This window comes from Lampris incognitus, chromosome 4, assembly GCF_029633865.1.
Source record: "Lampris incognitus isolate fLamInc1 chromosome 4, fLamInc1.hap2, whole genome shotgun sequence".
Classification (NCBI taxonomy): Eukaryota; Metazoa; Chordata; class Actinopteri; order Lampriformes; family Lampridae; genus Lampris; species Lampris incognitus.
The window spans coordinates 63,050,129-63,063,973 of NC_079214.1; the positions used below are offsets into that span (position 1 = coordinate 63,050,129).

Here is a 13,845-nt window from a genome sequence, read left to right on the forward strand (position 1 = left end):
CACAATAGACTAGACTTGTTAAATCAAGGGATATACTGTATAGAGTATGTACTTGCTCAGTCCAATTCTATTGCACTGTACCTGCTAATATTGACGGCTTACAATCAAGACCACTTAAAAATACTGTCAGCTGATGTAGGTCGAGTCCTCAACACTTTATAATTGTCGACATTTCTCCACCTTACAAAGGGCATGCTGGGTCTTTTCTAAAAAGCCCGTCCACTTCTCCAGGCCAGCGATGGAAAGAAAAGTTGTGAGAGTAGTTCTCCCCCAAAAAACTCTTTAATTTTGGAAGGGATCTCCATCCTTGAACACATTCATGATTTCATGGTGCATATTGGAACAACAATAACTAGGATCACAGTGCAGGTTGCAGCTGCTATCAGTGCACCGATCTTACACACTTTGGCCCTGCGGAACTCCGCCTCTTTCCTCTTAAGCAGTGAATCATAGCCTGGTGTGTAGATGTCCTCCATCCAGTACTCCAGGTTGTTGGGATTCAGGGATTCCTGGGTCTGAGGGAACAGAAATAGGGTTTCAGTAAAGGCCAGAGTTGGGTAGTAACTGATTACATGTAACCAGGATTATGTAATCAGATTACAAAAAAGTAACTATAATCAATCCAGATTACTTTTTCTTTTTAGATACTTTATTGATACCCGTAGGGAAATTACACTCTGCACCCGGGGGGAAACCTACGCAGACACGGAGAACATGCAAATGAGAATGTCTTTCCTAAAATTTCTCACAAAATGAGATCTGAAATATCTTAAGGGACTTATTTGAAAAACAGTTTTAGTTTTATATTACACCTCATCAAATGGCTTAATGTGATGAACTTCAGTTCGATTCTTAAATATGTAATTTTTTGCACATGTAAGCATATATCAAGAAATATATATCGATATCGTGTAAAATCTCCTATGATTATTATGTAAGTTATATTTTCCATATGGCCCAGCACTATCAGAAACTGAGTCAGCATGCTTATAGAGATCCCCCCTGCTGCCGCTGTGTTGGAAACTCTAGAGGATTCCCTCGTCTCATGTTGATGTTCGGTGGAACACTGACAGTAGAAAACCTCCAGGGTTTTGTCTGATGACATAAATCAACAGAGTCTTATTTGATAGCTTTGGGTGCCTCTGGGTATCAAAACAGAGAGACAAAGTACACAAAACAGCCACACACAAAGACACAGACGGGGAGAGTGTAGGAGAGAGAAGGGGGGGGGTGTTTAGCTTTTCCACATACACACTATACAAATGTTAATGAGCATTAGTTCAGTGTAAAGGCTACAGACTGGAAGTGACATGTGTGACTTCCTAGTGAATACATGTACATGTAGGCTGCACCCCAGCCTACTGGCTTACCGTCCTTCTATACAGATTAGTCAAGAAGTCTTCAAATCCTAACCGATATTGGGACTGTGGCAGATTGCGCACAGATTTCACAGAATTTTTGTATGTCAGTCGTCAGACCACATACACGTCAGTCAGTTAGGCCAAGACGGGGCATCACACACTAAACAGTTATACCAGCCATCAATCAGAGTGAGGACTCATCTCATCTCATGTCATCATCAGCCGCTTCTTGAGGTTGGGTCGGGGTGGCAGCAAGCTAAATAGGGCACTCCAGATGCCCCTCTCCCCTGCAACACCCTCCAGCTCCTCCTGGGAGATCCCAAGGCATTTCCCGGCCAGGTTGGACATGTAATCCCTCCAGCAAGTTCTGGGTCTACCGCGGGCTCTCCTCCCAGTTGGAGCGCCCAGAAAACCTCCAAAGGAAGGCGCACAGGAGGCATCCTAATCAGATGCCCGAACCACCTCAAGTGGCTCCTTTCGACAGGTAGGAGCAGAGGTTCTACTCCGAGCTTCCTCTGGATGTCCAAGCTCCTCACCCTATCTCTAAGGCTGAGCCCAGACACCCTATGGAGAAATCTCATTTCAGCCGCTTGTATTGGCTGAAATGAGTTTGAGAGTCCTGACTCTCAGAACCGTTTTGTTTTGAACCAACAGTTGGTGCTAACACAACACTTTGTGTACTAACGGACATTAAAAACAAGAAAAAGACTTGCAGGAACTCTTGTGATTCAACATGAACTTGTTGGGCTTTAGTGTGTGTTGTTTTGCAGTGAAAAAAACTACTTTGAAAATTAAACAAACAGTAAAAATAACTGATTAATTTGTTGTTTGGCATTCTCAGTAAACTTTGCTCTCATTGGTGGTTGTGGGTTTCTGTCCCCCTCAAAATACAGGATTTACAGTCGTAAATATCAAAAATGTTTGATGTTATTGGAGTGGCACCAGCTGGCTTGTGAGCAGATAGGGGGGGGGGGTTAAAGATTGAATGTGTAAATACCTCACACAACAGGATCATCTGGCGAGATAATCCTGAAGGTAATGGGGACGGCATGGCTCAGGAGGTAGAGCAGGTAGTCTAGTAATTGGTAGGTCGCTGGTTTGATCCCCAGCTCCTCCAGACAGTGTGTCGAAGTGTCCTTGAGCAAGACCATGTATCCCTAACTGCTCCTGATGAGCAGGTTGGTGCCTTGCATGGCAGCCTCCGCCATCAGTGTATGAATGTGTGTGAGAATGGGTAAATGTGAGGCACACACTGTAAAGCACTTTGTGTACTCGGTTGACTAGGAAAGCACCATATAAATGCAGTCCATTTACCATAATCACCTATGAGCAGTCTCAAATCGGGACTTCCCCCTAGATTCTCAAAAGTGGCAAATCAGGCCTAACATTGTGCCACCTATCCTGTAGTGTGTACCCAGCCTCAGATGGTTATCCTAACCCAATGAAAGACAGCCACAGACAAGCTTAATGCATCAGTGGTGTTTTGTCTTTTAAATGGGCAGAGAACACAAGGGAATCATCCACCCATCCATTATCCAAACTGCAAGACAAGAGAATCCATAAAATACTAAAGAATTATCAGATGTGAAATAAAAGACACATTTTTTTCTCAACAATTGTTGAAAATCTAAATTTCTTTGTTAGATACAACATTCTACTGAACAATTAGACTCAGACAACCCTAGACGGGTGCATGTCTATGTTCCCTGAGCCCTATGTTCCCTAAAATGTCTGTGAATGTTCTCATTCATCCAGGTCATGGTTAACATGCACTTGATTCAACTCCAAAGGAGTTGAATCAAGCGCAACTGGACTTGGTATATATCCGTGAAGACGTTTCGCCTCTCATCCAAGAGGCTTCCTCAGTTCGTGCCTTTCTGACTAGACCAAGCTAGTCTGACTGGCTGCTGATGAGACTCAGAATTCATCCTCTAGGAGTCGTTGTAAGAGCCATAGATATGCGTGGCTCTCCTGTGCTCCGATGTCCAGCCACGCCCGTCGCCATCGGTACACAAAAGAGCCACCATATCTATGGCTCTGTTAGTGACGGGCATTGGTAAACATCGGATCACAAAGTGCCACGCATATCTATAGCTCTGACAACGACTCCTAGAGGATAAATTCTGAGTCTCATCACCAGCCAGTCAGACTAGCTTGGTCTAGTCAGAAAAGCACGAACTGAGGGAGCCTCTTGGATGAGAGGCGAAACGTCTTCACGGATATATACCAAGTCCAGTTGCGCTTGATTCAACTCCTTTGGATATGTTCCCTAACCTAAACCTAACCTAACCATATCTAACCTAACCCAGACTCTAACCCTAATCTGACCCTAACCCTAACTCTATCTCTAGCCCTAACCTAACCCTGACCCAAACCCTAACCTAACCTTGACCCTAACCCTGACCCTAACTTTAACTCTAACCTTGACCTAACCCTAATCCAAACCTAACCTTGACCCTAACCCTAACCTAACCTAACCTAACCTTAACTTCAGCTCATAAGGGAACATAGGGCTGACCCCCTCTAGACAGCACAGACCTAGGGGGCAGTCTGAGTGAAGTTTTTTTCTCAAATGCAGTTTGTTGTCATGACATAAACAATGATGGAAAACCCCAAAAATTAAGAGTCTCGTGTTCACCTAATCTCTGTTTCTGGACAGTAGGAGGATACTGGAGTAGCCGCCACTCAAATACAGATGAAGTACCTGTACAAAGATAGTTTCCACTGTGATACCCTGTACTGAGGATTCCTAGGATTTTATTGCAAAGGAGGATGTTTCAGCAGTGATGCACAATTCCACATTGTCCCTTTGTTAGCTTCTTGGTTCTTCCTTTATCTTTGATTGGCAGATTGCTTTCCGGTGTCATGCTAAGTGAAAAGTATTGAATCACCTACAACAAACCAATCGTTTATTTGAACACCTGTTTACATCTTTCACAAGATTTGCAATTAAGCCTAACAAGACTTATCTCAGAGAAAACCGAAGGCAAGATCCAATTTTGTAATTAGGTTTTCTACTTTCTTGCACAGTTATACAGGAAGTTCAATCTGGCTGTTTGGTATCACTAAATCTGGCGTGGCTCTTTCCTGAAGAGCATAAGATTAATTTCCCTAAAAGCCTTTTTGCTAGACTGGAAGTTGATAAGAGATAGCTGTCAATCCAGTCATTGACAGAAGCCAGTAAAGATAACTGAAGCAGCAGTCTTTGACCCGCTTTGACTGAACAACTTTGAACAGCTGGCAACAGTTAGAGGCCCCATAGAAAGACAAACTGGTCAGCAAGGCTGTGATCACATTGGATTCGAGGGGGGTGTCATGCTGCTTTTTCCCCAACCCCAACCCAATTGACCTTTTCCACAGCAGCCATCCATCCATTATCCAGGCCGCTTATCCTGCTCTCAGGGTTTCGGGGATGCTGGAGCCTATCCCAACAGTCATTGGGCAGCAGGCAGGGACACACCCTGTACAGGCCACCAGGCCATCACAGGGCTGACACATTCAGACCTAGGGACAATTTAGTATGGCTGATTCACCTGACCTACATGTCTTTGGACTGTGGGAGGAAACTGGAGACCGCAAAGGAAACCCACGCAGACACAGGGGGAACGCGCAAACTTCACACAGAGGATGACGCAGGACGACCTCCAAGGTTGGACTACCCTGAGGCTCGAACATAAGACCTTCTTGCTGTGAGTCGACCGCGCTAACCACTGCGCCACCCTGCTGCCCCACAGCAGCCAGTTTGACATGAATAGGTAAACACAGGTGTTACCAATGATACTAATAAAGGTTCCATTCCATTCAGGTCAAACTGGGTCTGGATGCTGCTACTGTGCATGTTAGCTCACAGGAAAGGCTCTGCTACCCTGAATGGAATGGAACCTTATTTAATTTCATTAATTAAACTTGTGTTTACCTGGTATTTTCATGTCAATATGGCTGTCATGAAAAAGGTCTATTGTACATACTTTTTGTCAGCAAGAGACATTTGCTGTTGGGAGCGTGTCTATGTGCCCTCAACCCTATTTCATTGAACTTGCCTCAACTTAAACTAAACTACCTTAACCTGACGTAACCTCAACCTCTACCAAACCCCAACCCAACACTTACCTTTACCTAACCTTTTTTCCTTTCTTTTGGATTTTTCTCCCCTTTCCTCCCCAGTTGTACCTGTCCAAATACCCCACTCTTCCGAGCCGTCCCGGTCGCTGCTCCACCCCCTCTGCCAAACCGGAGAGGGCTGCAGACTACCACATGCCTCCTCCGATACATGTGGAGTCACCAGCCGCTTCTTTTCACCTGACAGTGAGGAGTTTCACCAGGGGGATGTAGCGTGTGAGAGGATCACGCTATTCCCCCCAGTACCCCCTCCCCCCTGAACAGGTGCCTTGACTGACCAGAAAAGGCGCTAGTGCAGCGACCAGGACACATACCCACATCTGGCATCCCACCCGCAGACACGGCCAATTGGGACGCCCAGCCAAGCCGGAGGTAACACAGGGATTTGAACTGGCGAGCCCCATGTTGGTAGGCAACGTTATAGACCACTATGCTATCCAGATGCCCAACTTAACCTAACCTTAACTGATAGCTAACCCGCAGGGCTGAGGGAACATAGGGCTGACCCCTATGCGGTTGCTAGGCAGCCAAAGAATCACCTGTCAATCACCTGTGTGCCAGTGTTAGTGATAAGTCAATTGGAGACACAACTCTATCCATGCAACTTATCATTCCTTCCTTATTCTTGTTACACAATGTGTTTATTTCTGTAAAACGTGGAGTGGCAGAGAGCACATGCTCTAGCTCTTTTGGAAAGTTGGCCCACCAAGCGGCTGATGGACTCAGCGGTCGGTCTGGTGTTTCTTTTTGTGTAAACTTCATTTCAGAAAGCCCGTCCCTTTACTCCTCTGACTGAACAGCAGAGATAACCGGTGGTGATGTAATGTGTTTCTCTGCTCAGAGCTGAACATCTTTCAACTTCGGGTGCTCAGGGCATTTCTCCAAAAATGCGAGTCAGCCCGGGCAAATAAGCAGAAAGTGAAACGCGTCAAAGCCATAGAAACACTTAGAAAGAGGCACCTGTCACTGCCGAAAACACCTCCAATGTGACTGTAGCCCTAGGCCGCAAACAGGGTAGCAGTCTGTAGCAGGAAACACAAAACCTTATGTAGAAGCTATAGAGCCTTAAGTCCCAGACAGACTACATCCATCCATCCATACGTTATCCAAAATGCTTATCCTGCTCAGGGTCGCGGGGATGCTGGAGCCTATCCCAGCAGTCATTGGATGGCAGGCGGGGAGACACCCAGGACAGGCCGCCAGGCCATCACAGGGCTTCCACACACACACACATATTCACACCTAGGGACAATTTAGTACGGCCAATTCACCTGACCTACATCTCTTTGGACTGTCGTGGGAAACCAGAGCGCCCAGAGAAAACCCACGGAGACACAGGGAGAACATATAAACTCCACACAGAGGACGACCCGGGATGACCCCCAAGGTTGGACTACCCCGGGGCTCGAACCAAGACCTTCTTGCTGTGAGGCGACCGCGCTACCCACTGCACCACCATGCCGTCCAGGCAGACTACACAACTTTTGTAATCATATCAGACTGTGAAAACACAAGGGCCCACATACTTTGCAATTGAAATTTGCAGCTTTGTAGTCTTTCCAATCTTCGAGGCTAACACACTTCACGTTATTCTGTTGCTGACCAGCTCAAACTACACAAGCATGTCAAGACTTGTTCAGATTTGATTGGTAAAATCAAACATGTTTGACATGACAGCTCTGACTAGTGATCAGGTGGGGAAGAATTTGAACGTTAAACATGACAAGATAACATGTGCCGACTGGTCCATGGTGGCATGATCTAGTCCGTGTAGACCAGTGCAGACTTACCACGAGCTTGAGAATCAGTCGTTACGGCCAAATTGGGTTTATAATCTTCCTTTAATCTAGATTAAGAAAATTTGGAGCATCAAATTCACCCAACCTAATGTGTTTGGACAAGGAGATACACTGAGGTACATGGAGAAAAAGCAATAAAGTGGGCATCAGTGTACCTCCTTGCCTTTTTCAAAGCCACAGACTCAGATCATTTCTGTTGTGTCGCGCCACACCAAAAGAAAACCTGCATAGCAGTTAATCCTGATGATCAGGACTGTGACAACCACACATCGAAGTAAAGAAGGAGATGTGTCCACACACCTGAACTCAACGAAGCCTCTTATTAAAGGCCCAATCTGCGATTTCTTTGACCAGATGAAATTCAAGTATGTTTTCATTCATAATTGAAGCGTTCGAGTAGTAGATGGAAAATAAGCATTCTGTGTCCCTCTCATACCATCATAATAGCGACCGGGATGACTCGGAAGGGTGGGGTAATTGGCCAAGTGCAATTGTGGACAAAAAGGTAGGGGGGGGGGATATGGGCCTGTTTTAATCAAATGTTCACAAACATTATTGATTTAGATTAACCTTTAATCAAAAATGATTAGAAATTCAGATTTAGTTGTTGTTTAGTGTTCGTCCTTGTCAGTCTATTTAAGAGTGACAGCAGCTTCCAGGCCTGTGTTGTGTATTCCTGGAGCGGCGTGACCCTTTGGTTTACATTTGAAATAAGGGTTGTAACTTTAACTAGCTAACAACAAATGATCGGTTATCTCCATCTGAATCCAACAGGGGAGACGGAGCCAAAACTTGAATCCCATTACCTGTAGGTCCAGGGCAGTCAGTTGCTTGCCCTTCTCCCCTGAGTTGCGTTTGTATTCCTCGCTAGTCCAGGACGGCTGGCTGCGCTTGCCATCAGATAATCCGGTGAGCCTCAGGTCGGTGTACAGCGGACTGCCCTTCATGTGGGCTTTGGCTGAAGAGGAGAAAGGATGTGGCGAGAACACCTGTTCAATCAGGCAGGGGTCCTTGGGGGGCTTTGTGGGCCGGTGGTTTTGGGGGAGCTCATACTGACGCTCTCGCTCTGCCTGGAGATAAAGAGATGGGTTAAAGTTAGCAGACCGAAGGAAACCAAGAGAGACAGAGAGCGAGAGAGAGTGAAATAGAGAGACAGAGAGAGAGTGAGGGTGAAATAGAGAGACAGAAAGAGAGTGAGAGTGAAATAGAGAGACAGAGAGAGAGTGAGGGTGAAATAGAGAGACAGAGAGAGAGTGAGGGTGAAATAGAGAGACAGAGAGAGAGTGAGGGTGAAATAGAGAGACAGAGAGAGAGTGAGGGTGAAATAGAGAGACAGAGAGAGAGTGAGGGTGAAATAGAGAGACAGAGAGAGTGAGACAGAGAGCGTGAGAGAGTGTGATAGAGAGTGAGATATATATATATAGAGAGAGACAAAGAGATAGAGTGAGATAGTGAGTGAGAGTGAGACAGAGTGTGATAGCGAGTGAGAGAGAGAGAGTGAGAGAGACAGTGAGAGCTATATATATAGAGAGAGACAAAGAGATAGAGTGAGATAGTGAGTGAGAGTGAGAGAGAGAGAGTGAGAGAGAGAGAGCCAGTGAGAGAGAGGGCTACTTTATACATCATGGGATTATTAACAGTGGTGGAAATGTGTTTCCTCAATTTTCCATTTGTGAATATTTACTCCTGAAAAGTCCTATTCAGGCTCAGCATGTGACTGAAGGTCTTGATGCATGCGCCCTGATCCAGGTGAGGAGATCACAGGAAGTTGAGTCAGTTCATGTGGACACAACGTTTATGAGAGAAACGTTTCATCGCTCACGTAAGTGACCCGTTAGTCTCAGCTGACTGCAGGAACTATAGCCTCCACCCGTCTGACAGGTGTCAGACGGGTGGAGGCTATAGTTCCTGCATGTGGAGGCTATAGTTCCTGCATGTGCAGTATTGACCCTCGGTCAATACTGCACATGGCCACACTAACTCTACTTAATGCTCTCACACATGTGCATATGATCATCGGTTTCTGTCGTTATGCAGCCGTTTATAATTGTTATACGACTGTTTATAACGGGGGGGGGGGGCTGCAGTCAGTTGAGACTGAAGAGGTCACTTCTGCCCCTTTTCCACTGCATGGTACCGACTCGACCCAACTCAACTCCACTCGCTTTGTCTGGTTGTCCATTGGGCAAAAGTTAGGGATAGTACCTGGTACCAGGCACTGTTTTGGTACCACCTCCATCGAGGTTCCAAGCGAGCTGAGCCGATACCAAAAGGTGACATGAAGATACCACTATGAATGAATAAAATATAGATAAAAATAAGGCGGCACGGTGGCGCAGTGGTTAGCGCGGTCGCCTCACAGTGAGAAGGTCCTGGGTTCGAGCCCCGGGGTAGTCCAACCTTGGGGGTCGTCCCGGGTCGTCGTCTGTGTGGAGTTTGCGTGTTCTCCCCGTGTCTGTGTGGGTTTCCTCCGGGGGCTCCGGTTTCCTCCCACAGTCCAAAGACATGTAGGTCAGGTGAATCGGCCATACTAAATTGTCCCTAGTGTGTGTGATGATGATGATGATGATGATGATGGTGTGTGTGTGTGTGTGTGTGTGTGGTCCCTGTGATGGCCTGGCGGCCTGTCCAGGGTGTCTCCCCGCCTGCTGCCCAGTGACTACTGGGATAGGCTCCAGCATCCCCACGACCCTGAGAGCAGGACAAGCGGTTCTGATAATGGATGGATGGATGGATGGAATATAAATGAATATATGTATATTTATTTATATTTAAATACAATCTTAAAAAAAACAACCAGTCAACACGCCCACAAATGACCAGCAGGGCTTGGCCGTGAGGGGGTACTACCTGCAGTGGAAAACCAAATCCCAAAAAGTGAAGCGAGTAGAGTCGACTAGAGTAGCGTCAAACAGAGTAGAGTCGAACAGAGTAGAGTCGACTAGAGTAGCATCAAACAGAGTAGAGTCGACTAGAGTAGAGTCAAACAGAGTAGAGTCGACTAGAGTAGAGTCGAACAGAGTAGAGTCGACTAGAGTAGAGTCGACTAGAGTAGCGTCAAACAGAGCAGAGTCGACTAGAATAGAGTTGACTAGAGTACCGTCAAACAGAGTAGAGTCGACTAGAGTAGAGTCGAACAGAGTAGAGTCGACTAGAGTAGCGTCAAACAGAGCAGAGTCGACTAGAGTAGCGTCAAACAGCAGAGTCGACTAGAGTAGAGTCGACTAGAGTAGCGTCAAACAGAGCGGAGTCGACTAGAGTAGAGTCGAACAGAGTCGACTAGAGTAGAGTCGAACAGAGTAGACTCGACTAGAGTAGCGTCAAACAGAGCAGAGTCGACTACAATAGAGTTGACTAGAGTAGCGTCAAACAGAGTAGAGTCAACTAGAGTAGAGTCGAACAGAGTAGAGTCGACTAGAGTAGCGTCAAACAGAGCAGAGTTGACTAGAGTAGAGTCGACTAGAGTAGCGTCAAACAGAGCAGAGTTGACTAGAGTAGCGTCAAACAGAGTAGAGTCGACTAGAGTAGACTCGACTAGAGTAGCGTCAAACAGAGCAGAGTCGACTAGAGTAGAGTCGACTAGAGTAGCGTCAAACAGAGCAGAGTCGACTAGACTAGAGTAGAGTCGACTAGAGTAGAGTCAACTAGAGCAGAGTCGACTAGAATAGAGTCGAACAGAGTAGAGTCGACTAGAGTAGACTCGACTAGAGTAGCGTCAAACAGAGCAGAGTCGACTAGAGTAGGGTGGAGCTGACTAGAGTAGATTAAAGGGCACTGGATGAAACAACCCCCCAGCCCCCCCCCCCCACAGACGACCTGTAAAACAAGGATGTCTTGCGGTTATATCACAGGGAAGGGGGCTTGTTTTACTGCGAGCCGGCCGGCTGATGCCGGCCCTCGCAGGAGAGGAAGTAAAGTTTAATGCGCCGCCTCTCTAAACCAGAAGAGCACATGCCCAGTGTGGTGACCGTTCACTTTTCTTTAGTAAATCATTTCATTTTCTCTTCTTTTCTTTCAGATTGATCGCTCAGATGTGAAGGGATCATGTCTGGGACGTTGCTTATAAAGGGTTTCCCCAAATTGTTGTAAATCATTCCCAAAGATGGGATTTCATGAGTCGCCCGGTACTCCTCAGAGCTCCAGGAACAATATGGAGTCCATGCCATCACGCGATGCACACACTTCCTGTGACCCCACAGCACTTCAGCCCTCCTGTTGTCCGACGGCTCAAATGATCTTTTCTCAACCTGAAACCTGATGACTTTTCCTTGAGCGACCCCAGCACTAGAAAAAGTAAAACATTGCTTTTGTTCATATTTCCATGAACGCTGTCCACCACTAGGCTACTGAGATGGTCTCAGGGTCGTGCGTGACCCTAAGACGTGTGTGGGTCATGTGTGACCCTATAAAAACGGGTGGTGTCCACGCATTAAATGCAGTCCTCCTGCAGTGTGAAGGGGGAAACCCAGAGGGTCACCAAGTTTGTTTCTTCTGCAGAATAGATTTGGGGTTTAAAATTAAATTACGCTGCTTTAACGTAGAGGTTTAATGAAGGGGCGGGGGTCATAAATGACCCTTAACACAAGGGCAGTACACACAATGTCTGGACAACACAAGGGTTAAGGTAGCTACTGTCAGGGGCCGTCTCAGAGACTAACAGCATGTCCAGGGTCAGGCCATAGACCTGTTCCCGGCCCTGTCTAATTACAATATGTGATATTTATTTATTTATTTATTTATTTGTTTGTTTGTTTTATTTCTTATGCTTTTCATCCCCATGGGGCAATTCTTTCTCTGCATTTAACCCATCCTGGCGGTGTAGCTAGTAGCAGCAGTCAGCCGCCGTGCAGCGCCCGGGGACCAACTCCAGTTCGTCTTGCCATGCCTTGCTCAGGGGCACAGACAGGAGTATTAACCCTAACATGCATGTCTTTTTGATGGTGGGGGGAAACCGGAGCACCCGGAGAAAACCCACCACAGACATGGGTAGAACATGCAAACTCCACTCAGAGGACGACCTGGGATGACCCCCCAAGGTTGGACAACCCCGGGGTTCGAACCCAGGCTCCAGCATCCCCCCCGACCCTGAGAGCAGGATAAGCGGTTTGGATGAAGAGTCAAGGGGCTTTGGTGAAACAGTCAGCATTTGGTGTCAACTGAAGGGCTTCGGAGGGACCTGAAGTGCGGTGGGCTGGAAAAGAGAAGTAAACGTCGAGAGTGTCAATCACTCATCTCTGTTGCTCATGACTTCCCTCCACCTGAATCTATATGCCGTTGCTGATCAACAGCGCCGATGTCCTCCAAGCTTCACACGCCGGTTCAGAATCACCAGTCCGGCTGGTGGATCCGGTCTTCAGTACTTCACGCGAGAGCACAGTGCGAACATCCACCCAGGACCACAGCTGTCTGTACTGTCGGTAACAACTGGTCCCCGCTGTCACTTCATTAGAAACAGAAACAGAGAGTGTTCTTGAGCCGGTCCGGCATCACGAGTACTGCACTGGGTTCACCTGTGTGACTGTACTGCCAAAGATACAAGCAGGTCAAGCTAAGGTGTCTTGTTTCAGTCTCATAATGCGAAACTCAAGATATTGCTGGTAAAGTTCTCTTACCTCGTTAACAGATGTTAGTACTCCTCCCAAGAATGTGTACTTGTTTATTTCCTGGGTATGACTTGTAACTTTAAAGTCCTGTTATCTGGAAATAACTACACTCCTCCCCCCCTTTTCTCCCCAATTGTACTTGGCCAATCACCCCACTCTTCTGAGCCGTCCCGGTTTCTGCTCCACCCCCCTCCGCTGATCCGGGGAAGGCTGCAGACTACCACATGCCTCCTCCCATACATGTGGAGTCGCCAGCCGCTTCTTTTCACCTGACAGTGAGGAGTTTCACCAGGGGGATGTAGCGCGTGGGAGGATCACGCTACCCCCCCTAGTCCCCCCCCCCCAAATAGGTGCCCTGACCAACCAGAGGAGGCGCTAGTGCAGCGACCAAGACGCAGACCCACATCCGGCTTCCCACCCACACGACCAACTGTGTCTGTAGGGACGCCCGACCGAGCCGAAGGTAACACGGGGATTCGAACCGGCGATCCCCGTGTTGGTAGGCAACGGAATAGACCGCTACGCCACCCGGACGCCCCACAACGACACTTTCTTGAAACAAGCAGGGTATGACAATTTTACAAGCAATATCTTGAAACGGGAATTATGAGACTTAAAAGCAATTCTGAAGAGGTGAGTTTAATGGACAGATGGGTGCAGTCTCTGATGTGTTTTGGGGGGGGGGGGGTCCAGAGGGAGGGAGGGGGCAGCAGTGGGGAAGGCTCTGTCAGCCCAGGTCTGGTGCTTGGTCCTGTGTGGTGGAGACGGGTGGTAGGAGGAGGCCTGCTTATGGAGGGCTTTGTGAGTGAGGAGGAGGACGTTGAATCGGATCGGTTGTGGAGCAGCGAGCCGGCGGAGGTTCCTGAGGACGGGTGCGATGTGGTAGCGGGAGCGGGGGGTGGGTGAGCAGGCCAGCAGCAGAGTTCTGGATGTACCGGGGCTTGTTTAGGACTCTGGACGATG

The 13,845-nt window shown here is 47.5% G+C and overlaps 1 protein-coding gene across 1 annotated transcript in view; it reads right to left on the bottom strand.

Moving 5' to 3' along the window:
* Positions 1 to 317: 317 nt before the first annotated feature.
* The window catches only part of minar1 (membrane integral NOTCH2 associated receptor 1), a 32,107-nt gene continuing 18,579 nt past the window's right edge, over positions 318 to 13,845 (bottom strand). Inside the window, exons 4-5 of the mRNA XM_056279237.1 lie at positions 8,086 to 8,343; positions 318 to 515 (exon numbers count right to left, since the gene is read on the bottom strand). Of these exons, the coding sequence (XP_056135212.1) occupies positions 318 to 515; positions 8,086 to 8,343 (456 nt within the window). The remainder of the gene's footprint in view (positions 516 to 8,085; positions 8,344 to 13,845) is intronic.